This window comes from Chrysemys picta, chromosome 5 (assembly GCF_011386835.1).
Source record: "Chrysemys picta bellii isolate R12L10 chromosome 5, ASM1138683v2, whole genome shotgun sequence".
In the NCBI taxonomy this organism is placed as follows: Eukaryota; Metazoa; Chordata; order Testudines; family Emydidae; genus Chrysemys; species Chrysemys picta.
The window spans coordinates 123,803,134-123,829,266 of NC_088795.1; the positions used below are offsets into that span (position 1 = coordinate 123,803,134).

At 37.5% G+C, this 26,133-nt stretch overlaps 1 protein-coding gene across 5 annotated transcripts in view; it reads right to left on the reverse strand.

Annotated features, from left to right (window-relative positions):
- Positions 1-862: 862 nt before the first annotated feature.
- Positions 863-26,133, reverse strand: part of FAM193A (family with sequence similarity 193 member A) — a 95,412-nt gene continuing 70,141 nt past the window's right edge. For 4 of the 5 annotated variants that reach the window (XM_005311208.5, XM_065598341.1, XM_042845558.2 and 1 more), the window contains 11 exons: positions 25,321-25,474; positions 25,026-25,205; positions 23,599-23,850; positions 20,404-20,602; positions 18,535-18,807; positions 17,796-18,078; positions 15,334-15,520; positions 13,097-13,327; positions 9,590-10,436; positions 3,660-3,741; positions 863-1,745 (listed from right to left, as the gene is read on the reverse strand). In XM_005311208.5, the coding sequence (XP_005311265.3) occupies positions 1,652-1,745; positions 3,660-3,741; positions 9,590-10,436; positions 13,097-13,327; positions 15,334-15,520; positions 17,796-18,078; positions 18,535-18,807; positions 20,404-20,602; positions 23,599-23,850; positions 25,026-25,205; positions 25,321-25,474 (2,782 nt within the window). In that variant the 3' untranslated portion in view covers positions 863-1,651. The remainder of the gene's footprint in view (positions 1,746-3,659; positions 3,742-9,589; positions 10,437-13,096; positions 13,328-15,333; positions 15,521-17,795; positions 18,079-18,534; positions 18,808-20,403; positions 20,603-23,598; positions 23,851-25,025; positions 25,206-25,320; positions 25,475-26,133) is intronic. The other variant, XM_005311207.5, reaches the window with a different exon arrangement.

Here is a 26,133-nt window from a genome sequence, read left to right on the forward strand (position 1 = left end):
GTGCATTATATAGCACAAAGGACTGATGAGGACAAGAATCATTTCATTTTTACATAACTGGGTAAAACTTAGCCCTGTTTGGCACAGACCAAAAGCTGTTCCCATTTGACTGCTGTTTGAGTCTGGTTTTAACTCTCCATGCATGGCCCACCAGTTATCCAAAATAATTGGCTTTAATTAGTAGAATTGTTTGTAGCTCTAATAGAGAAACCAGGTAGTGGGTGTGCATGAGAAGTGTCTTCATTTTAATAAGCAGCCCCTCAAGGATAAGGTGAGATATAATGGCTGAGCAAGGGTGGAGAGTCTGTACTGTTTTTATCTGTGCTGTGTCTCATCTACAGACAAAGAGAAGATTTCAGTCTCTAGGGCTATCATTCCACAGCCACTTTCATAAGCACTAAATTTACATAACAGTATCTTCAATCAAATCAGAACCTTGAGTTATTCCTTCAAGCTAAAAAAGACATTGGTGATCTGTACTATTGTTATTTAACATTTGTATTGTGGTAGCATGGAAGCCATACCATATACCGTATTTTCTACCGTAGTGTTAAAGCTTTGTGTAGTTTCTCTCCTCACATAATATCTATTGAAAGAGAGGTATCAGAGTGCTTGTATAATCCATGGTATGAATTCCAACATTTGCAAGAGTACACCACACTTACAGCAGATAGCGTGCATACTGCTATTGGATGGGTTCAATACAAGTGTTCATAGACACAAACACTAAATCACACAGGGCTCTCATTGACAATCTTATCCAAGACGCATTTACATTTAGAAGAGTCTAGCTTACTCACCAGTCCCTTTCTGTTCCTCCACTCCCTGTCCCCAAGCAGAAAAAAGCAAGACACAAGCCTTCTGCCATACTAATGTATTCCATCTTTCAAAAAGAAAGACATGATTTTAATATTACTTAACAATATGTTAAAAAAGTAGCCAGTTAGGCTTCAGTGTTAATACAATTATACTCTCTATAACAGATTTGATAGTGTGAGTATTGTTCTTTTTTAAACGTTCTCATTCTGCAAGTATTCTTACACAAGCTGGCTACAAGTCAGGAAAAAATCAAAACACAAATAGCGTAACTTGTACACTCTTTAACAGTAGATTGTGAAAGAACTGAGGAAATGCTTGTCCCATGAGAGCCTCTTTTTCATGAAACCGTGTCAGGAGAGTTCTGGAGCAGATGAAAGCGCAACTGACTAGGTCCATTCCTTTGTCAGAAGTCAGAATGACAAAACATAGCTAGATGCAGAAGTGACAGGAGCCACTGCAGATGATGCAAACTAGTATTTTGGCCTCCACCCAAGCCTAGGAAGCAGGTTTAAAGTCTTTGAGGCCAAGGCAATCAGAAGGAGTTGGAAAAAAAAAAAGCTATTGTTCCAACTCCAACAGCATACAGCTACAATCAAGTAAGTCTCACTCACAGACTACAAGCACACAAGCTAACAAATTCAGGTAGAAAGTGGCAATTTCTCAGTCTGCAAGAACTATCAGGCCAAGGGGTTCAGTGCAGATCCACACAGCACTGGGGACAAGGCAAGGCAGCACTGGCTCAAGACCAGATAAGCTCTCAGCACAACAGGACAGATAAGTGGAGTTGTCTTCCATTGATTCCTGCAGGGTTCCCTCCCCAAACTGTGTCATTTCAATGAGCAGCAAAGGTGGTTTTTTTCAAGCTAAAATTGGACCAGTTGATGGAAAGTCTCTGCCTTGTCTGTCTGGCAGAGTCCAAGCAGAATCTGTAAACAAAACAAGCAAGAGATAAAGTGAAACCGCTATACTGCTTACCAACAAAAAGATACAAATATTAGTTTGCATTTAAATAGCATCTTTAATCCCAACGGACCATAAAACACTGTAAATCACACACAGAGGAAACACTTCATCACCACTGAAATATAACTATTGCTGGTGTGGAATATACCAACCATTTTAACAGTCCACAATAACACTAACATTTAAGAGACATAGTGAAGACTACTGCATTCAACAAAGAATAGGAAGGACTAAGGCAAACAAAATGTTATTATCCAAACTGGAATCTGGTTAGACACTGAGCCAACACTCCTATTTTTACAAACAAAAAAACCCCACCCCAATATAAAATAATTAATGAACTTAAGTGGTCAGTGCCTCTGCTTTACATATCATCTGTATTCAGGACACCATTACCCCTATACAGTGGTCCTCCCCTGACTGTAGAGAATCTGTACTTTTAAAAGCTATGTTTCAGACACAAATGAACGCCATGAGAAAGTATCCAGGAAGTGGCTGAAACTAGGACAAAGATAATAGTCCATTTGTCTGGATAAAAGTAAAAAACAAAAAAATTATCTACCAAGTTTAATTGGACATATAGTTCATGAAAGAGACAATGTTTCAAGAACAACTCAATAGAACAGGTAAGCATGTATTCCAACGATTGTTAATGTGTATCTGTGTCCTATATCAAAGGCAAGCTATATTCTCCATTGAGAGTGATTGTGTAATTCTTAGCATTTGTGGTAGTTACATGTGAGCATCAAGAGAACACTCACAAAAGTAGTATCTAGTTCCTCTTTGGTGTGCTAAATTGCTTTCACTAAAGGTACATCTACACTGCTATGGCTGTGATGCTGTAGTATCATAGTACAGAAGCTTCCTACATTGATGGATGGGGGTTTTCTGTTGATGCAGGTAATCCACCTCTCAGCGGTGGTAGATAGTGTTGACCTGGTCAATCTACACTGGGTGTTAGGTCTACTTAACTACAGGGCTCAGGGCGTTACATTTTTCATAGCCCCGAATGATGTAGCTAGGTTGACTGAGTTTTAGGTGTAGATCAGGCCTAAGAATTAAAGTCCACGGAAGAGAGGGAACACAATGAGAGAGGCAAGGCAAAAGTTACACTACAAGGACTAAGCTTTTATTTAACCTGGAATAGAGGAGATTTAATGGCAACTTGCTAGAGAAATTCCAAAATGGGGATAAAGTGACACTACATTAAAGAGGCAGTAAAAAGTACCAGTTACACAACTCCTAGTCAGCTTGTACAGTTCATTGCTGTAGTACAGTTCATTGCTAGAAATTGCTAAAGAGTACTGACAAACTGTATAACAATATTTGTAACTGGATTTTCTATGAATTCTGACTGATTCAGGCAGTACTCTCCATTATATCTATAAAAGGAAAATCTCTGAAACATAATTTTTTTTAAAGTGATAGAAAATTAGTGAGCCCATTAAATGTGTCTTCTTGGTGTAAGTGGATAACTTGCCAGAGTTCAGAGGAAATTGTACAAAGTGTTCAGATACCATGGTGATCAACAGTTTAGTTTTTTAAACAGACAGCACTGAACAGATAGCTAGGTGCATTGTGGGAAAGTTTTAGTCTTCCTCCAAAGTAATAAGTAATGTCAGTGATGGAGGCAGAATAGCAGATGCCATAGATAAATGTCTGTTCCTGTATGGCAACTACATATTATTGGCTCTTGTCTGGTTCTCCATGTTCTGTGCTAAGGCCACATGACTATAATTTCTACCCATAAAGCTATAGCTTTGACGCTCATTACAGTAACCAGGCTTTTATGCAAAGAGTTAATTGTTTTCATTTCCATCACATATATTAAGCAACACAACAGGCGTATATGCAGAGTTGATAGCACTTTTATTTACCTTTTAAAATACTCCACTTCCCGTTCTGTCTCATCCAGTTCCACACTGTCTAGGTCGATGTCTTTGGGCAGAAACACATCATCTGCAAAATGGAAAGATACACCAAATTAGTTTCAGTTGGCTGTTTTACTCTAGAAGAAAAAAAAAATTTGGACAGACTGAAGGGAGGTCTCTGAGGACTGCTTAGCCTTTGTATACTTCTTTTGGCTGAAGGCTTAAAAAACTAAACAACTTATTTCCAATAGCAAAGACAAAAAGGAATGGGCAGCAGATTGACTCTTCACATTGATTACAAAACATTCCACAGGACTGACCCAGGCAAGAGAGAGTTCAATTATAGAACAGACTGGGAAACTGAAGAGCTGATCAGCCAGCAAGGGTTACTCGGAGTGAAAAATATACAATAATTGGCTGCCTGAACTTGTTAGCCTCATCACCCTCCGATGAATCTATACACCCAAGAGGCAGTTTTTGCAACAATCTAATTCACATTTGATTTAAAAATACTTTGGGAGATGGTTTTTTGCAGTATTGATAATACTGGCCCTGGGTCATAGTGTATGAAACCAGAATAATGATATAGCTATGATTGTGATCTTCTGTGTTTTTATCATGATTAACATCCATATTTAAACATTGTCTGACCTCAGAACCTATTTAGGATATATAAAGAAATAGTGCTGGCCCAGGATGGAATGCTTTAAAAAACCCACAGTTCATTATGACTTTATCTAGACTAGTTTTTGGTCAGGCTGTAACTCAAGTTAACTAACATGATTTGAATGCTAATCTAAACATAAGAACGGCCATACTGGGTCAGACTAATGATTCAATCTAGCTCAGTATTCTGTCTTCCCACAATGGCCAATACCAGATGCTTCAAAGGGAATGAACAGAATAGGGCAAATATCAAGTGATCCATCCCTGACATCCAATCCCAGCTTCTGGTAGTCAGAGGCTTAGGGACACCCAGAACATGGGATTGCATCCTGACTATCCTGGCTAATAGTCTTTGATGGACCTATCCTCCAAGAACGTATCTAATTCCTTTTTTGAACCCAGTTATACTTTTGGCCTTCACATCATCCCCTGGCAACGAGTTCCACAGGTTGACTGTGTGTTCTGTGATTAAGTACTTCCTTTTGTTTGTTTTAAACCTACTGCCTATTAATTTCATCAGGTGACCCCTGGTTCTTGTATTATGCAAAGTGGTAAATAACACTTTCTAATACACTTTCTCTACACCATTCATCATTTTATAGACCTCTATCATAGCCCCCTTTAGTGGTTTCTTTTCCAAGCTGTACAGTCCCAATCTTTTTAATCTCTCCTCATATTGAAGCTGTTATATACCCTTAATCATTTTTTGCTGCCCTTCCCTGTATCTTTTCCATTTCTAATATATATTTTTTTGAGATGGGGCCACCAGAACTGCACGAAGTATTCAAGATGTCGTCTTATCATGGATTTATACAGCAGTATTATGATTTACTGTCTTATTATCTATCCCACTCCACAATAATTTGTTCCTGGTCATGGTTCAGTTTACACGGTGCTGAAGCATGATATGGAACGAGTGCTTGTGAAACATGTAGCACTAAAACTACATTAGTTAACTTCAGTTAATCGGCAATCGATTAACTTTGGAACAACATGACCAAGAACTCCCACTCTAAACAAAGCCCAAGAGTAATCGGAGATTCATAGGGCTGAAACTGATGGCTGAATCCAGAATAAGAACAGATCAGGGTATAGCTTCTAAATAGTTATAATATTAATGGATGCCTCATTTGTTCTGCACTAGTCCAGGTTCTTCAAAGAATAATTACAGAACAAAATTACTGCTTTGTAAAACAGGGCCCGTGTCCGATTATTTTTTCTGAAAGTGATTTTACATTTAAAAAGAAGTACTTGGTCTAAGGAGAAAACAATAGAAATAGATAATATGTTGCAGAGGCCGCCCTCCCCTTCCTGCCCCTCCCCCCCGCCAACCACCTCCCAGGGTATAGATTAGAGCTGCACAAAATGTTTCAGATGAATACTTCATTCACCAAACATTCCCCGCCCCCCGGCTGTTTTGGTCAACTGAAAACTAATTTCCTGAATTTAGCCTAATTAGCTTCATGAATGTGCATGTGTGCCATTTAGCCCAGTGCTTAAGGCATATGGCTGGTATATGGGAAACCCAGGTTTGAATCCACACTCTGGAGCAGAGACTTCAACTCAGATCTCCCAGCTCCCAGGTGAGCATACTAACTAGAGCTATTCTAGAGTGGGTTCCCCACAATCTCTCCTGCTGAAGCTGTTTCTCTTTGTATAGTATAGATATTTAAATATTCACTGGGCCAGAGAGACAGAACGACTCTACAGCCTAATGATTAAGATACTTACCGGTAACAGGGAGAAAGGATATATGGATTAATATCGTTCCTCTGAATCAGCCAGAGAGAAGATTCGTTAGGACAAAAACATGTTTCATTTCTTATACAACCATGCTACGGCATATGCTTTGTTAGATTTAGAGGGCATTAAAAGAATTTGGTCCAGTCTACCCTTCCAGATTTAATTGTATCTTAACCATGGTTGGAGACTACTGTTGTTGACTATAATGTTGTTTCTACAGGAATTGAGCCTACACAATGACTTTATGTTACAATTTAATTTTGCTTGTCTAAAAAGTCTCTCTCCATGTAATCTAAGTAAATATGCTAAAAACTAACAGCAACAACAGACTTTAAGGTCTTCTTGTTAGCACAGATCCTTGCGCTGCATCTTTCAAGACAACTGGCTGCCAAAAGGGCTGAGAAGAAAACTCTCTAATCCTCCTCCTTCTAATACCCCAGTTAAAACTCTGTCATGATGCCTACAGAATCTTGGTATATTATCATTGGAAGTTTTTAAGAACAGGTTAGATAAACACTTGTTAGGGATGTCTGAAGCATATTTGGTCCTGCCTCAGTGCAGGGGTCTGGACTACATGACCTCCCGAGGTCCCCTCCAACCCTACATTTTGATGATTCTATGATAATCAGCAGGTGCTCTGAGCTACTGAATAGTGAATCTGTAAACTGTATTTGGAACAACATGCGGTCAGCAAACAAGCCAAGCAAGAGTTCACTACTCGTAATTTTCCACATGCTCCTAATTCAGGTCTTAAAATGGAGATAAAATGAAATTAGGAAGGGTGAAAAGATAATTCCAACTTAAAAGATGGGTTTTAAAATGGAGATAATTGGAAGAAGGATAGGCAAGCTTCATTGTCTTAGAAAATGATTATTAAAATAGTAGGACTGGATCAGTAGGCAAACTTGAGGGAAGACACTAGTGCTGCTTCCAGTGAGGGATCCCTTCTCATTTAACAAAGCATCATTTAACACAGAATGAGAGTACTGGAGAGATGCTGTCTGGTTCACAGAAGGGTAAACTTCGAAGGCTAGAGATTTAGTTACCTGTTAAATTACATGAGACTCTTCTCTAGCTTTGACAGTCTGGAAAATCCTGGGGTACCCAGGGGGTTTCATGGTTATTTACTCCAGTCTCTCCCTTTTTTAGAGCAACTTTTGAAGCTGCTACAAAAATGTGCAAAATTAAAGTCTCCCTGTTTTAAATCTACTATGAACAAGCCTGTGTTTGGATAAAAACTAACTGGAGAATTGCTTTCCTTATTTATTATTTGTATGATCACAGCACCTAGGAGCCCTAGTCCAGGACCAGGACCAGGACCCAACTGTGCTCAATTAGGTAGCAAGAAGATTTGAATCCATGTCTCCTACCTCCTAGGGGAGAGCCTTTATCACTAGGCTTCGGAGTCACAGTCACTCTGTCTTTGGCCCAATAAATGCTTAGGTACACAAAGTGAAATAGCTTCAAAAGAAGAGAATGAGAACATCCCACCCCAGAATACCTTATAGATTAATGGTTAGGATGCTTACCTGGGAGGAGAGATATCTGAGCTGATGTTCCTGCTCCAGGATGGGGATTCAAAGCTGGGTGTCCCAGGAAAATGCCCTAGCCACTGGACTAAAGGTTACAGACACACAACTTAGTCCAGTGTTTAGGGCATTTGTGTTGAACATGCACAAAGTTTGCTGACAAATTCCAAACATTTCTGGAATCGAAGCAAATTTTTCCCGATTTTTCACTTGGCTGGCTGAAGCAAAAAATTCAATTATTCACCCAGCTCTATTATAGAGCCTTCCACACCTTCCAGTTCCTCACCAGTAGTGATAATTAATTCCCATCAAATATATCTAGGAGGAGGAAGAGAGGTGACATGGTCTATGATTCTCCTCTTCAAAATGGAGAAGGATAGTATGCACAGAAGGGTGGGAAATAAAGGAGTTAGGGAAGTGAGGCCAATGTGAAGGGAAAGAAAAAACAAAACCCAACCCCCAACAAACTATAACTAGATGTGCAGGGAAGGGAAACAAAAGGGTCAAGGAATGGGAAGAATCAGAGAGATCTGAGGTAGTTTCATTCAATCCCAGCATAAGACCACTGAAAACAAACCTGGGCTCCTCATCCAGCACTCATGATCACCATGCATTTGTTCTGTGCTCTGGTAATGAAACTTACAATAATTCAGTTTTGTGAAGTGCTGGAAACATACCCCACACCACCCTCCAAGGATCTCCAGTTTTAATCTGTAGAATACTAAAGGGAGCTGCAAGGATGAAATACACAAATGCTAAAATTAAGTGCCATTATGCCACAGAGGCTTAGTTCAAGCACTGCTATCACACAGCTATTTATAGATCTATGGAAAATTAGTTGGTATTCTCAGCCCAACTCCATGTAGACAAGTGTCCATATCTCTAAATTAGTAGTCTCAGCAAAGACTGAAGAGACAGATTCTGAACTATGCTAGCACATGGAGGTGGTATTCCGGGTAGCATGTTTGCAGGGCACTGTGGGGAAGCTTGCACTGCACCTGCTCATGATATGCCTGTTCTGAGTAGAAAGGGAAACTAAAGTAATCTGGTTACCTGTACGTTTTTAGAAGTGCTAAAAATCACTTTATGAAAAGAATTATACATCTTTCCATCTTGTGTGAGGAATATAGTGACATGCCTTATAATTAATAATTTCTTAGCATGGAAAAATGCATAAAATACACGTAGGAAGCAATTCTTATCTGGTGTGTGTTATTTGGATGGCAAACTTTCACAATATATTATTTTACTTCACAGTATCTTTACTCATTGTGAATGCATAGTGAAACTGTAGTGGAATAAAATGAAATACTAAACTTGCTTATAATCACCTTTACAGCACAGAGATGTTCTATGGAGAAAGATTTTTTTTTAAAGTGAAATCAATGTATGTATAACTAACTCTTCCCTGCCTGCAGAATCCTGTGCTCTATGGTTTACCATGTGATATGACAGTGACTGGTTTTAGACTCTATATTCCTACTGATTCAATCCTCCTATCATAGTAGAGATTAATATTAAAAACATGCTTTAAAAATAGTTAAAGAGTTTCTCCAAAATGGGTTTTGTCATCAAAATATCCAGTAATTATATTTCAAGTCTGTCACTTCATATAGGCCTTATGAAAGAGATGGTACTTGTATCCTATTGTTTAGTTGACTCAAAGTGTATGATAGGGATACAAAACACTACTAGTTGTAATAATCTCTTACATGTTTTTCCATACTTCTTATTCCATAGTGGTTAGCTATTTGCATCTCTATTATTAATACTGAACATCAGATTAAACATCAATGCTAAGAGCACAGAAAAAATTGCATAATTAACTAAAAATGTCATTATAGTGACCGACTCAACAGATGAAGGAGATCGGATTCTCCTCTCACACCTGTTTAACATCAGTGAGTTACTCCCAATTTACACTGACATGAGTGATTGGAGAGCTGTCCCAAAATTTTGAAACTAATCTATATGAAAAATTATTAGTTATGCACTTACCTATGGAATTGTTGACTTTGTCTCCCTTCTTCTTCTTGTTTTTCTTGTTCTTGCCTTTTGGCTGAGGAGATTCTGCAAGTATCAGTTTATTGTTTTGTTGCTGCTCACTTGGAGAAGGGGACTCACACACTACAGGTGCTTTCTCTTCCTTTAGGTGATTCAGCTGCTTTTTGTTATTATTACTGCTTGTTTTTTTCTCCTCTTTTTTCGGTTCTGCAAGCAGCGAGAGCTCTGCTGCTTTCACTTTGGATTCTATTTGGTTTCTGGTCTTAGACTGTATCTCTGTTGCTTTGGGGGATTCAGTAGGCTTTTTCATTTGTTCAGCACAGGGTTTGTTTATTTGCTTTAGTTTTTGTTTACTATTACCTTCTTTATGATGATGCATTATATCAAAGAGAAAAGACAGGGGCTCATGCTGTTTCACACTCATCTCTTTCTGGAAAAGCAACTTTGAGTCTCTAGTGTTTGTGGGATCAGATAGTTCACAGACCATCTCAGGAATTGGCCTCTGTTCCACATGATTTACATGCCTAGACAGCGAACTAGATGAGGTTTCTACCTTTTCTGATTGCTCAAGTATACCATTCTGAATGTCTTCTGGTGGATTTGGGATTGATTCCTTCACTGCCTGGCAGTTTCGAGTAAGCATTTCCATCTTCTGACAGTCTTTACTTGTTCTGTCTTTTTTCTTTTTCTTTACAGCCTGTAACTGCTGAAGTTCTTGAAGTCGTTGCAGCTCCTGTTTTAGTCTTTCTTCCTCCTCCTCTTCCCGCTGTCTCTGCTCTTCAAGCAACTGATGATGCTCCCTCTCTTTGGCTTCTGCTTCAAGACGAGCCTTTTCTTCTAGCTACAAAAGCAGCAGTTTATTAAATAAAGGACAAAGATTCTAAGAACTAGACATTTGGGAAAAGATCTTCATCTCAACAGCTAATTCCTAAACATTCCATGTTACAAGGATGTGTTAAGGAATTTTAAAAGTCACAGGGTTTGTCTACACTACCCGCTGGATTGGCGGGCAGCAATCAATCCAATGGGAGTCGATTTATCACATCCAGTATAGACGCAATAAATCAACCACTGAGCGCTCTCCCATCGACTCCGGTACTCCACCAGAACGAGGAGCACAAGCGGAGTCAACGGGAGAGCATCAGCTGTTGACTTACCACAGTGAAGACACCGTGGTAAGTAGATTTAAGTACGTCGACTTCGCGGTAGTGTAGATAAGCCCACAGTATGGAACATAAATGTACCCCTCAAGAATAGTATTAGAATGGGCAAACAATTTAAAATGAACACACTTAGCAGCTACCTACAGATATTGTTCATGAAACTATAGCACATTTTCTATTTACAATAACTTGCATTGTGCTCAATATAAAGCAGGAAAAAAGCATGTTTCAGCTCATTTTTGTAACAACACTAAAGAGACAATATTCAACTGAGTGCACAACTGTATATCCTTCATAATATTATCACAAGCAAGAATAGGTCGCTGAGGTAGATAAAGGCTGGGTGTGCATATATAGTACCAATAGGTGTAAATATGACAAGAAACATGACAGTGTTATTCCTGACCACAAAGAGGCCCTTCTCCTGAAAATCCAGTGAACGCACCTAGATAAAGGTATTATGCATATTACTAAAGTGGATCACACCCCTTTTTTCAGTATTGTTTTTATAATATTAAAAGCATAGTATTCCACTGAACATTTGACAAATTGATACGAAAATATGCTCTTAATTGGAAAATTCCACAGTAGTTTAAATTTTAAACAACCATCAATAAAAATGTCATCCAGTAACCCTATATGAGAATCACAGTCCTTTTTACTTGTACATTATGAAGCAAATTAACACTAAAGTTGTAAAAAATAAAAAGACGGTCATTCATTATTAATTTTTAAAAATGGTTTACTTGATTACTAATTCACAATGGGTCTTCCCAGTTATTACTGAAAAGAATGAAGGTTTTATTGTGCTAAGTTTGCTTACCTCTCTCAATTAAATTACGAGCAGTAGCTCCTTGCACAGTGCCATTTGCTAGTTGACAGCCAGATCTCGCAAAAATTGTGTGAATTTTTGGAAGCGCTTATATGGGACCCATTCATTTTAAGAGATTAGCAAGTTTTGGGTTTTTTTTTTTTGGGGGGGGGGGGGGTTCTTGCAAAAAAAATCCTACAAAATCTTCTGATTCTTTTCTTCTGGAGTACACAGCACTGTATTTGCATAATTTGTGTTTTTAAAATGAATTAATGGACAGTGTTAAAAACAAGCAGTTTAAAGAAAACTACTTCTTAACTTTGGGACTTATGAAAAAATAGTCTGTTTTTCATTAGTATGGCGTATGTTAAAAACAACTTTGGCACCCCCACTAAATACCCCAAACCACAAATTTATAACAAAATATAATAATCCAAATATGCAAAGTAAAGTATCAACTAAAATGTGGACTATTTAGTGAGCTTATAAAATTTATTTTCCAGATTTCAAACACACACAGTAACTTAAGCCTTATTTTGAACCTGTATATCCTGAAGTTGGTGTGTGAAGATATCAACTCAACAAGAGACCCAGATTTTCTGTTTATTAAGACAAAAATTTAACCATTTTCCTGTAATCCCTCACAACCAAACCTTCACAATTTTTGAAGGACATTATTCCATATATTTCCTCTTTTTTTGCCAACTGGCATTTAAAAGCTAGCTAAGTTCAGACTTCATACTGCAATTTCATGAGTTAGTTGGGGTTGGTCCTGCTTTGAGCAGAGGGTTGGACTAGATAACCTCCTGAGGTCTCTTCCAACTCTAATCTTCTATGATTCCATGAATGTTTACCCTCCAGCCAACCAGGGAGACCTTGGGTCTTCACTCAACCTGTCTTTAATTCCACTTAGACCACAGTAGAGGGTGCCACAGAGCAGCTTCTAAATCCAGTAGAGGGTGCCCAAATTACTTACAAATCTTGAGTCTCCTCCACATCAGCACAGACATACTGCTCCTATGCTACATGGTTGAAGGAACATTTTAATGGAGCTGACTGATGTCCTAGTAAAGAATGCTAGATTTTTACATCCACCCATTATTAATGTGTCACATTAATGCACTCCAGGATGGTTACCCAAAGATCCTGAAATTTTTGACACTAAGAAATACCCCCTTTGATGATGTGCAGTTCTAATATGTAATTTACTTGCAATTAAAAAAAAAAAAAAAAAAAAAAAAAGGGGTGGGGGCTATGATATACTGGTATATCCTCTGAGAGTAAAAAAAACGTAGATATCTTTCAAAACAGCACCATGACTATACCCACCAGACTAAACCAGCTGTGTGATATACCTGTATACTACAGGCTACATCAATGGCAGTTTAAAATCAGTAATGCATATTCAATCAGTAGTCTGCCATTCAAAATGATGCCGATGGAAAGTTTCACACAAATACCTATATACACAATGCCTTTATAAATTCAAGTTAGATAATATATGACAAATATGGGTCTGTTTCTTACCTTTCTTTGCTTATGTCTCGCTCGCTTGGCTGCCCGAGAGCTGCTTACTGGTTTGGTCTCAGAGCTATTTATGAATTGTAGCAAGTCTTCCACTTTTCGATGGTCAACTACACTCTCTCTTTCAGAAATCTGGTCTGGTTTCTTCGGCTGCTCCTCTTTCCTCTTTGTCAAACGTAAGCGAAGTTTTTCCCTCATTTCTGCATAATTTCTACTGGTTGGTGCAGCTGGTGGCTAATGGCCATAAGAGGGGGAAAAAAAATACAGTAACCTGGCTTGGAAGTTTCACAGTACAGCTTAGAATTTTGCAATATGAAGTTTCAGATAGTGCATAAACAATACCAACTCCCAATGCTAGTTGTGTGCACATGCAATACATATGCAACAGACAACAGTATCACAACAGACCTGTTTGTTTACTTTCATCTTGTAGTGGAAGAGGTGGGTGGGGGGATATCAAATGCCAGCAGAGGAGTTTCCAGTTATGGGTCAGGAATTAGTTATGGTGGTTCACAGATTATCAAATGTAATTTGAAAAAGGAGCAAGTCTTTGCTGCCACTGTTTTCCATGTAAATATTTAGTGGTAGGGAAAAAAAAGCAAGCCACCACCACCACCGCTTTCATGCAGTTATTTGTTTGACTTTAGGCTAAAACTATAGCCCAATCCAGTAAGCTGGGTTAGTTGTCACTTTGAATTGTCTTTATTGCTATACAATGTAGGTAGTAATGGCTGATTTTGTTTTAATACCCAGAAGCATAATTTTTACCCCAAAATGGGAAAAGCGTCAGACACTCCATGAAGTCCACTATGTACTTAACTATTATTACAGATTCTACATGGAAGATAATTAGCTACCATGGTAATGGATGTCTGTGTAAATCCCTAAAATAGATTGCCACATTAAAAGTATCTATTTCAATTTGTAAAAACTGCAATTAAACAGAACTTTTAAAACATTCACGTTTGCTGCATATGCAAGGAGTATGCACTTAAGTCTTCAGATTCCCATTGACTTAAACACGCTTGAGTCAAACACTCAGTACTGAAGAAAAGCAGCCAAAAGAAAGAGATCCCATAGCCAATTAATAAGTATTAAAGCTTTATTATTACTTCAAAACGCCTTTTAAGTTGGTCAAGTCAGTGTTTTAGTGCACTTTTCTTACAATTCCGAAAAATAATTCACTAATAAGTATATTTGTAATACTAAGAATTAGGAAACTTTTTTTTAAAATTTAAAGAAGCGTTTTAAAGCTTTGCTCGTACTAGATGATGCCAGCTCACCCAAAAAAAAAGGCATTTGGTAGTTAAAACAAACCCTTTAAAGCTTCAGAATTGGTCACAGAGTTATATAAATTAGACATGCAGATTTCAAGTGCCAAGAAGGTGCTGGATAGATTTTGTGGCAAGAATGTTTTGAAGTGCAGTGCTCTTTTACTCAATGTCATCTCATTAGATATATACATACGAACAAGCCTAAATAACTTGATTTCATCCCAGAGACAATGTGGCTGAGGTAATATCTTTTATTGGACCAACCTCTGCTGGTGAGAGAGACAATCTTCTGAGCCATATACAGCTCTTCTTACACTTTACGATTACTCATACATGGCTACAAGATACCCATTTTAGCCATCATGAAACCAGCCTAAGCACCTATTGTTAATCTTTTCTCCAAGTTGACCTCCTCCTAAATCCTCATTTGTTGCTTTCTCTTGAATTACTTCCAGCTGAGCAATCACGTTAGGTATTTTTAGATGCACAAATTTCCCAGTTTAAATTTTATTTTCTACCCTTATATTGAACCTCTCTATCTCCATCCCTTTCTATTATTTCTCTGTTCTTAGCGTATCACAAAGGTGGCCAGAGTACAATCACCCTATTTCACAGATTTAACAGAGGTTAATTAATTTGCTTAAGTTCACACAGCTGGAAATTTGCCTAAATTCACACAGTGCTGGAAATCTAGCTGTGAAATAGTTTTGTCGTCACTAGCTTATTTTAGTGCTTCTTAAACAATGCTTTAGAATGCATTTTCTATCTACCAAACTCCCACCTTTGCAGTAAGCTGATTATAAGATACCCGATTAAAATTTACAGTTTAAAATGAAAAAGGAATTTACGGTCATTTATTTTTACTATTACTAATATTACAGCCAATTAGATAATATTACAACAAGCAACAGATGACAGCACACTTGAAAACAGTTACTCTTATTAAAATCATTAAACAAAACTTACTCCTCCATGACCGAAGAACTCACAGTAGCAACAGTCACAGTATTTTCCTTCTTTCTGATTTGTGGATGTTGAGGTACTGGAGCTATGCTCTGAACAGCTGTCTTCATCTTGGCTCTCCTCTCCATCATACTGCTGATGATCATACGTATTACTGTTCTCACAGCGATGGCCCTCACAGTCAGGATCACTGTGTTAAAGAAAACGGAGGGTTTATTACAATATAATAAAAAAGAAACCTATTATATCTGTATATAGAGAGAGAGATGTATGCGAATCAGAAGCAGCAGTTCTCAAGCTGTGGGATGTGCATCACCCGAAAACCTATTCTAGCAGTCTGCAGAACTGTATGTTCAAAACCAAGCAATGAGACTAGGGTGTTTTAAGGGGAGATGGCTCCATAAAATGCTCATGAAGTGGTCCACTGAATGAGTAAAGTGGAGAATCACTGTTTAGAGAAATCCATCCTGGTCTAAAAGGTATACTTGTATTCATAATCTGGAAAATAGTTATTTTTATTTCTTAAATGAAAGTGATTCACAAACTGTGGTCTATGGATCACTGATGGTCAGCAGAGCTGGTTGGTCACACAGTATTTGCTTTCCTTGTCTCCCCCCCTTGCTTCTACAGGTGTCCAAGCTCTTTACTACAAACAAGAGTCTCAAGATCAGCTGAAAACAAGGAGCAGACAGTGATCCAACTAGTCCAGTATCAAGTGTCTCAGAAGAAGGGATAAAACTCTGCAGGAGGCAATTATAAAATAATTTAGCCCAGGGAAAGTTTATTCACCAAGAAACACAGGTTGATTTATGTCCTTAAATATTTAAAATAACCTTCATGCTTATAACTTTGCATATGCATGTAATACACGTAAGTGCCCAATCCTTTTTGATTTCTGCTAAGCTCTTGTCCTCAAAGATCGCAAAAGTGAGTTCCGTAAGGTAACTATACATAGTGTGAAAAAAGTACTTATAATTAATGTCTCATTATGAGAAACTGTAAAATGTAGTGCATGTTCTACATGTTCTATGTTCTTTATTTAACTCTTCTCACGGTGAACAGTCCCAATCTTTTCACCATCTCTTCATACTGATTTTTTTTCCCATGTCTCTTCCCATTCTCATCACCTGTCTCTGAACCCCCTCTACTTCAACTATATCCTTTTTAGATGGGATAACAGAACTGAACAAAGTTTTCCCGGTGAGGGTGTACAACTGATTCATATAACAGCATGATATTTTCTGTTTTTTTCTCCATTCCATTTTCTACACATCCTAATATTATTTGCATTACAGCAGCACCTCGTGCTAACAGAAATTTGGGTTCTATTGCACTAGACTAGGTAACCTATACTCAAAGAAACATTTCTGTTTTGATTGCAAAGAATCATTTTTATACGTCACTAATTTCTCTAGTTCAAACAGCAGTAATACAAAGCTAGCCAGATGTTACAAAGCTAACTTTTTTTTTTTTTAAATATTATATATATATATATATATATATATATAAAGTAACTCAAGTGGATAGCTATAACTCTGCTTGGTTCTCAAGCTGCCCCATCATAACTACTGCTGTGGCCTCCCACCTCCTCCATAGCAACCATCACCACAGAACAACAAGTCAGAGTACTCAGAAAAATGACTCAACTGGTTTGCCTTTAGAACATTCCTGCTCTTCAGACACTGGAGAATCAGTGTCACTATGAAATCACTCTGTCATAATGTCCTGTACTCATATAGCACAATTCACCCAAATGCTTTCAAAGATCTTTAAAATTTTAAGCATCACAAAAAAGTTAGTTATTACATTAAATGGGGAACTGATACTCAAAAGTTGCAACTGCAGTTATGGTCAAAACACTGTTTAAATATGGTAGCTTTCTCATGAAGTATGCTCCTTGTATGGTTTCTGAGTTAAGTCTGCTGACTAAACTAACAAAAAGTAAGTTGTGTCTGCTTTTTGTTCCCGGTAGCCCTGTCATAACAATTTTGGAATTACAAAGTGTGATAGGATCTATTCTGGTTTATGCATCATCAACAGAATTTTCTATTGAGTCCCAAATGTAGAAACTATTATTGGGAATGATGAATGAACCAGAAAGCATACTTTGACTTTTCCAACCCAGGTGACATTTCAGCACTCAGTAAGAAAACAGGTCTTTTGACTTATAAGCTGAACAAGTGTGATTCTGCCTGTGACAAAAAAATGCAACCCTACCCCAGAAACACCATGGCCACATTTTCCTGAGAGTAACATCACACTTGCTGCGACTTGTGCAAAGTCACACGGCTAGTGAGTGGCAGACCAGGGAACAGAACTCGGGTGTTCTGCTCATCTACCAAATGCACAAGACCCCCCTCTCACATTATAATGGTGCACAAAATGGTGCTGCAAGAGTGATAATTTATTTTACATGTTGGTAACTATTTTTAATGCCAATTTAAGTATGAACAAAGTAAACTCACCTGCAGACACTTGGTGGTGCACTTACGGAGCTGTTTGTGGTTGAAGTAGGGGGTGCAACTGTGGAGGGACAAAGACCTGAATGTGGATCCACAAATCCAGGGGCCGTTGCAGCAGTTTTGGGGAAAGATGGAGCAGCTAGATTTGGGATATGGGGTGTAGTGGCTGGAGACAGTGCAGCAGGAGAGAGTGAAGGAAGGGATGCTAAACTAGTAGGGCTATTTCGTGGTGCAACTGGTGCAGAATGTCTATGGTCCTCTTTATTGATATTGTGGAACACTTCTCCTAAATTTGGGGAAAAATAAGTCAGTCAGTCAGTCAGTCAGTCAGTAAATAAAGTTTACTTCTTTTTTTGAAGGAAGTTAACAGAAATCTACACAAGCTCTAACCAGCCATTCTTGATGTCTAGCTCTTTAAAAATCAGGTAAGTGATCTTTTTAGTCACAAACTAAGTAATTAAGATATTCAAGCATATTTAGAGAATATATCTTTAAAATGTATTTTCCATTTTTACACACCAACATTTTGGCCAAACCAACCTCAATCTCAGGACTCATGATTAGGTCCTTTTGGGTTAAGAGATTACAGAAAAAATATAGCTCAAGATTAATAGCTGAGTTTTGATTAAAAGAAGCTGTTTAAACCATTTAAATACGTAATATAAATAATATTTTAAACCCTTTGTGGCTCATTAATTTAGCAACTGACTTCAAGTTACTTCACATACATTATAGTTCTTACCTATTGATGAAGGTCTCTTAGATGATACTTTAAACTGGTTGCTGCTTGACTGCACTGTAGTAGCTGTGCAGGAGACAGAAGAAGTGGCAGAAGAGGTTGCCATGACAACTTTATTAGCTTCCATAAAGGCATCCTGGAAATTGTACAGACATTTCTTCTTTGCAGCATTTTTTTTCTCTTTGCTATCTGTAACTGCTGTTGCTTCATTGCTAGATGTAGCAGGAAGTGCTTCAGGACTTATTTCTGAGAGTGCTGGTGCTAATAGATCACTCCCTTCAAGTGAAACACACAGAAATTAAGACTTCTAGAATTACCAGAATTGTGTTTATGGCACTTGCCCAGATTTAAGCATGTTATAATTTTCTGAACTCTGATGTGTACTTCTATATCTAGCCATGTATGTTATTACTGGCCTGATAGGACTACTGAAGTAAATATGTTCTCACTGAATGTTAGTCTATGTAAGTGTAACTAAATTTAAATTCTCAGGCCGATTTGTCATATAAACTAAAATTTGAAATGTGTTCTTAAATATCAGTAGCGGTAATAAGCAGCATGCTGCATTACTGTACATATCTGTTCAAACTTTTAATTTTTTAAAGTGAATTTACATTTGTGAAATGTGTAAGATTGACAGCTCTGGAGTCTAATGCCCAGTTTAGCCATATAACGCAAAAGGCACTGACAGCATACCACCTCAATCAGAGTGAGAAGAAAATGTAGCCTAAATGCTTACTTAGTTATTGGTGACTCCAAGTGGCAGTTTGTGCTGGTGTTTTTTGGGGTCTGACTTTCCATAACGGAGATTACTCACTCACATTTTCCCCCACTAGTGACCTGGATGGAGTATTTTGTTAGTTTTTTAATGCTACTAGTAGCTGGGTACAAATTAGAAACAGGCCAGACAAGAGACAACCAAAACAAAAGGCAAAATAAAGTCTCACAACAAGACAGTTTTTCAGTGAGTCATGTTTTACGACAGGAAGAAGTCTTGCATAAAAATGCAATATTTGTAATGAAAACAAGAGAAGTAGGTACATGTATACATTTACTACTATTTTACTGGTTTAGTTTCCTCTGTTCTATCTCACATGAATATTTTAGATTTCAGGAATGTTGCTGCAAAGCAGCACAGACTTTTCTGTATCCAACTGCCAATTAGAATTCCCTCAGAGATTTACTAGTTTAATGAAGCAAGACTCACATGAACCATACATGTACACAATTCCAATTTGGACAAGCCCCTAAATACCTGACCCTATAGTGACAGCTGATCTATAAATTGTTCCTTTTTATGATAAGTGAAAAATTCAAAGGTCTAAGGAAGTGATTCTACAACATAATGTAACATGAAAATATTCTGAAGCTTGTTTTGCATCAAAAAGTCATCTATTCTGGGTTCTTCTAGCTTTTCTCTCATCACAGCGACAAGAGGAAGGAATTTGTGGCAGCTGTTGTGTTGTTAGTCTAGCAGTTCTCCTATAATTTTATGAAACAAGATCAAGGTCTTGTGATAGGAGACTCAGGATTTTAACTTCTTATCCCTGCCTTATAAGCATCTCTCTAAACCCACATCCTTCTGTAGCTGCACAAATCTGAAGATGCAAGCATCTCTATAAATTTCTCTATATATACCGGAGGCCAAGAGAGGCAGTTTCTTTTTGTTTTTGCCCCTGCAATGAGATTAAAGAGTTTCTACTTTCATGTTTTCAGCCACGGTATAGCTATCATGACTCCCTGTCTATGCAAATCTTTAACTGCTTTCTCAAAAATGATAATGAAATGTACCATTGCCAGACAAAGTGCCACATTCAGTTTCATAATGCAGTTTTCATAGCTATTCAGTGTGAAATTATAACAAACCCTCACCAGGAAGTGTGTCGGGCAAAAAAGTAGCTGGATTCCAGTTCTTGTCATTCATCATTTCTGATCCCCAAAGACTTATAAATTTAGAGCTATTCCAGTCTGGAGTGCTCCCAAAACAGCTTGGATAAATATGATCTTGGAGCGATGCATTGAATACCTGATGCTTGTTTGTATGATTCTGAACCGGTGCTGGCGGTAATGCCTACAAAAATTATAAGAGTATTTTCTAATTAATAGTCTGTCTGCCTACACAGTTACTCCAACAGCAATATTCAAGTTTATTATAATAAAATGTTATGATCCTGTAAGAAATTATGTAAACCAAAAACTAATAAAAGTTTGTCTCCGAAAGTAACAATTATGGCAGGTTTGTTTATATTTATATATGCATATGTGTGGGTCGTACCTTAACTGCATGTATGTATACACACGCTTATATATAGCTCTTAAAGAGCAACCAGCTGACAGAAAATTTTGAAAAAAAATTTCCTTTTATAAAAAGGTGTGTGCATACTGTGTTTCTGTTGGTCTTCACTTTTTATTAAAAATTATATTTGCATAAAAACTGAACCTTTAAGGACTCATTATTTTTAACCTATTATCTGTGCCTATTCAGCTGCTTCACAATAAAACCCCATTTTAGAACCCCCTTTCTGCCCGACCTCAAAAAGTCAAAGACCTTTTTTGTTAAAAAGTCCAAAACCAACTAAACCCTACTCTTTGACTTAATTTTTCCTCTTACTTCATATCCCTGAAGCTTTTCTAATATACTCACTTCACACCTCTTCTACAGAGGTTACCAATATAGTTTACTTTCATCTGAATATACACCAATTGACGTGTTCTGTGATCTTTTTGTACGATACACTAAGATTTTGCATTCCAACTATCTTTGTTTTCATCACAGAAATACACATTTCATTCACTTTGGACCAGACGTTAAAGCCTCCATCTCAATCAGACTAAGATCTGTGAGTGCAAGTTTCCTTTAATCTGGAGAGTTACACTTTAAAAGTAGCATTGCAGAGTCCCACATTTTCTGAGTCACTGACTCCATATCAAGTCTGCTCCATTTTCAACTAAAGATTTATAGTTTTCCCAATTGCCAGCTCCGCATATACAACTTGGAAACTGAAAGTGAAGCTGTTTTTCCCCTTCTCACATACCACTGACAGTAAAAGTGATTCAGCCTGTGACGCTGGCAGACCAGCTGCCACCTCATGACAGAGCCACAGTCCAATTCACTTGTGTATTAGTATAGATCAAAGTGATTGTTAGGTGCACAAGAGAGTACTTGGTGTTTAAACTTCATGAAAATTAATGGGATGTTACTTGCATTGTTTTCACTTATTTGTATCCGGTTATAATGTAGTACCCAACATTTACATTGTGTATGCCCTTGTAACTAAATAATCCATCAAATGAGAAAGAAGCCTTGTGGAATGCTAATCATGAATTTTAACAGAAAAGTGCTAATTTCAAAGCAAGTGGTCATTGTGAGAGATGATCGGAGGTCAAAGATTCAAAAATGCATTCCTCACTATCGGTCATCAAATGAAAAGCCCACGTGGGTAGTAAAACTGCCAGCTTGTTTTCTGTGAAAGCAGGTATAAGTATGGATTAGGGAAAGATCCTGCGTGTTTGGACTCTTACAGGGAAGTGTATCAGATACAAAACAGAGCTCCCAGAGACAATCTGAGAACCCTGAAAAGACTTTGGGGAAACTGGCAATTTATTATATCACTGCCACCATTTGGAATTACAAACTGACTCGCCTGTACATATATTTTTACCTGTTTTAACCTCTCAATAACTCTCACTTCCTTTTCATAGCTAATAAACCTTTAGTTAGTTTACTATACAATTGGCTACCAGAGCTGTCTTTGGTGTAAGATCTAAAATACCAATTGATTGGGAGTAAGTGACTGGTCTCTTGGGATTGGGAGCAACCTGAGTGTATTGTGATTTTTGGTTTAATGACAAAGTCCAGTTTGTTTAAGTGGCAAGGTAGACTGGAGGGCCTAAGGAGACTGTCTGTGATCTATGGTAAGACTGATATAATGATTCAGGAGTTCACATTTGTTATTGGTTTTGTGAAATCTAATTATAGAACATACCACCAGCGTGGGGTGTCTGCCCTGTTTTCTGACAGTGTGTCCTAAGATAAACTGTCACAATTGTGAGCCACTCCAGACAGCATGACACAGGCTAAGTTCAGCTTTCCACACTACGTACACAACCCCATTAGCCTTTCATTTCAGAGGTGATTATGCATGACAGCACAAGGAACTTCCCGCTCTCCCCCAGCGTTGTTTGCCACCTCGCAGAGCTCAGATTGAGTTTATGGGGCTGATTAGAATACTTTATACATGAAAAATTAACTAATTGATTTTGAATAAAATTACGTGGCACTCCACAGAGCTAATTTTTAGAATCCCTTTTCAGAGCAGACTTGTACTGCAAGGGTGAAATCACATTTTTGTTTCAGTCTTATCTGACAGTCTTCATTAAATGCAAAAAAAAAAAAAACACCTCTAAAATTTAAATCAGAGGAACTTCTGAAAAACTAACTAGGCAATTATCTGGCCCCACTCACTATAGTGTCAGAGTGTTTGAACATCTCCAGGTGAACATGGATTACAATACCCTTATCTTGCTAGTTAACCATGCTCTTTTGCAGAAGTGCTTTGCTGAATTTACTCTCTCCTAAAAGCACTAAAACATTCAACAAGTAATCCTCTACACTTGTCCTTATTCACAGTATCATCGTTTTGACCCAAATCCAGGACAGCAATGCTGAAAAGGAACAACAGCTGCCTTTCTTCTATTCACTTTTGACCTCAAATATATACAAATTTAAAATTTAGCATAGCCATATTACATTAAATGTAACTATGCTGATCTTTTAAAGATTTCCTCTTGTCCCTATATCCATTCCAACTGATAAGAAATTGAAAATCTTTACCAAGATTAGCCTGATAGCAACTGCTAATCCGGTGATGGCCAAATTCCATCAGAACTGGGGTATTCTCAATTTTGGGTTTCGCTTTTTACAGAATGTATGAGTAGATACCTTTATAAATTAGGAAAAAAGTGAAGTGTAATGTGCCAATAAGGCCTTAAGTTAAATTACTGTAATGCACACGAATTTACAATTGTTTTCCTGAAACTAGAAAGCATTTTTTTAGTCACACTTACCTTATTGTGTGTAAAGGGGGAAGCTGTATATAAGGTAGGGTGGATAAGTGGACGAGGCAGATGAGGAATAGTATGCAATGGTACATGTCCATGTATATGGGGGTAAAGGTGAAGTGCAGGATGTGCAGGTTTTTCTGGGTTCACAAACTGATGGCCAGCAGGAAGACGTCCGGCTGCGAGCGCTGAAGCAGTCAGACCTGAAGCTTCCTGTTTGCAAACATGGCATTCACAAGTATTTGGACCTTGATCAGCCTGTAAGGAATGAAAAGTTACTCTCCTCATTTTGTCAGACAAGGAATTCAGGTAGTTTTATTTCTTTTAAATGTCACAAAACAGCAAGTCTAAATATTTTTTAGTCTTGTATAATAAAGGAGAATGGGTAAGGAGCAATTTACACATTTATACAGGTTTAAAACCAAAGTTCAATATTCATCAGGGTTCACAGGTCCAGAGCAAAGGCAATGTAGCAAAGGCAATGTAGAGCTACTCAAAGCATTTTTATGGTGGTTCCTATGGTCAGGACTACAAAGGCATGAGGCACGGTTTGGTTCTTGCTTGGAAGGAGTTAATGAAGGCAACTGATTTTGTTCCACAATCAAACTATTGAAAAGCTTGATTATCTGTGTGGAAATGATCCAGTCAGAATATGGCATTATGAATGCAAGCAAGCAGATTTATAATAGATTATAATGGTTGTTTTCCTCAATAGTACATACAGGTTCCTTTGGATTTGTAGCAACTGTCTTTTAAAAAAAATTAGCTCACACATAACTGACTTTAATTTTTTTTTATTTACTCATTGAAATAAAAACCATTACATGCTGAGCAGAGAGCCAAGTATGATATTTGGGAATTTTTAGTAAACAAATTAGCAATCCAATAAAATATTGAGTCACAACAGATCTTCATGCAAGACATCCATATAAAGAAAGTATGAAGCACTAACCTAGACTCCCTACATTTGCAAATCAGTTTTAGATACATTATTGAAATATCCATTAATTGCTTCAACCAGTGGGGAAAAATCATTTTCCGTCACTTAACTAAAACGTTTTCACCATTACAGCTCAGAACAGTAAGTTCATCCTAGATTTCTGTTATATATTCAACAGTTTAAGTTCATACTGACTGAAGTACTATTTCAACCAGGAAGCAGGCTTTTTAAGACAGCAGCAGCAGCAGAGTACAACTCCTTACAAAAGGTCTCAGATTTAGGTTCCAGGAAGGCCAGCCATCACTAGATTTCTAACTGTTATATATTCAGTTGTGAAAATAATTAAAGTCTCATAATGACAGCTACACAGATAAAAAGACTCCCTATATCTGCAACTTACCTTCTAATTAAACTATTTTCACTGCAAATAATCTCAAATAGTCAAGATTTCAAAGGTAACTTACAACGGGTACAAGATTTCAGTGAGCTATACCTGCTGACTGGGGTAAGATGGGGGTGGACTATCCATTTTTGCCTCATCTTTCCTTAATGTTCTTTTTCCTAGAGTTATTTCGTCCTTCTGAGTCCCTGGTGGTTCACCACTGCTTTCCCCATCTGCTTCTTCATCATCTGCTTCTGAAGAACTGCTGCTAGTACTGCTCACCTGAGGAGACTGAAAATCCGTAATTTAAAAAGAAAAAGAAAAAAAAAAGAAAAAGATAAACCAGTCTCCAATGATTGTTTCACTTGACAGATTACATACATTTTGTGACTTTAAAGTACTATACCTCATCTTTCAATGCCATGTTTTCCCCTCCACCATTTAATTCACTATGGATTCCATTCATGTTGGCTACGACCTCTGCATCATCATAGTTATTCAATGGGTAGATATCAGCAAATTTTGCTGATAATGGTGCAACATCTTCATCATCACTACCACTGGGGAAAGAGAGGCTTACATAAATGATGATGATCAGTAACCTAAGCCACTGTGAAAGAAATTACTAAACATTGGAATGAAATAAAATTTAGATACATAATTTGTATTTCAATTTAAATTGATCTGCTTCAAAATAATTAAAGACAGCTGTTTTTTAAAATCACAAGACTTACTAACTACCTACCATCTAGCCTGTTTAAGGTAATAGCTTAACTCCTCAGCAGAAAGCCTGGGCTAAAAAGATTTTCTAGTATTTTTATAGGCAATTTTCCCCTAATACTATGCCATCAAGAAATCCAATAACTCCCCCATGCCAAAACACAATGAAGGGTAAATCCAGCCTTTCCTTTGATGAGACAAAAGCCTTATTTCAAATGAGTTTCTTGGTAGAAAATGTGTAACGTGTAAAAATTACAAATATTTCAAGCACTGACAATGTTAAGTCAGCATTCCCCACACGAATTACTAAGTATACCAATCTCATTTTTTGATTAATGATCGTTCATTTTAAAATTTTCCCCTACCACCACATTCTTGGATACCACTATGTTAAAAAAAGCATTCATCCTTCAGGCCTTCTCATAGTGCTATTCATACAATTCCTGAATAGAGGACTAGAAATTTTTCCTGCCATATCTAAACAAAAAGTATGCAAGCT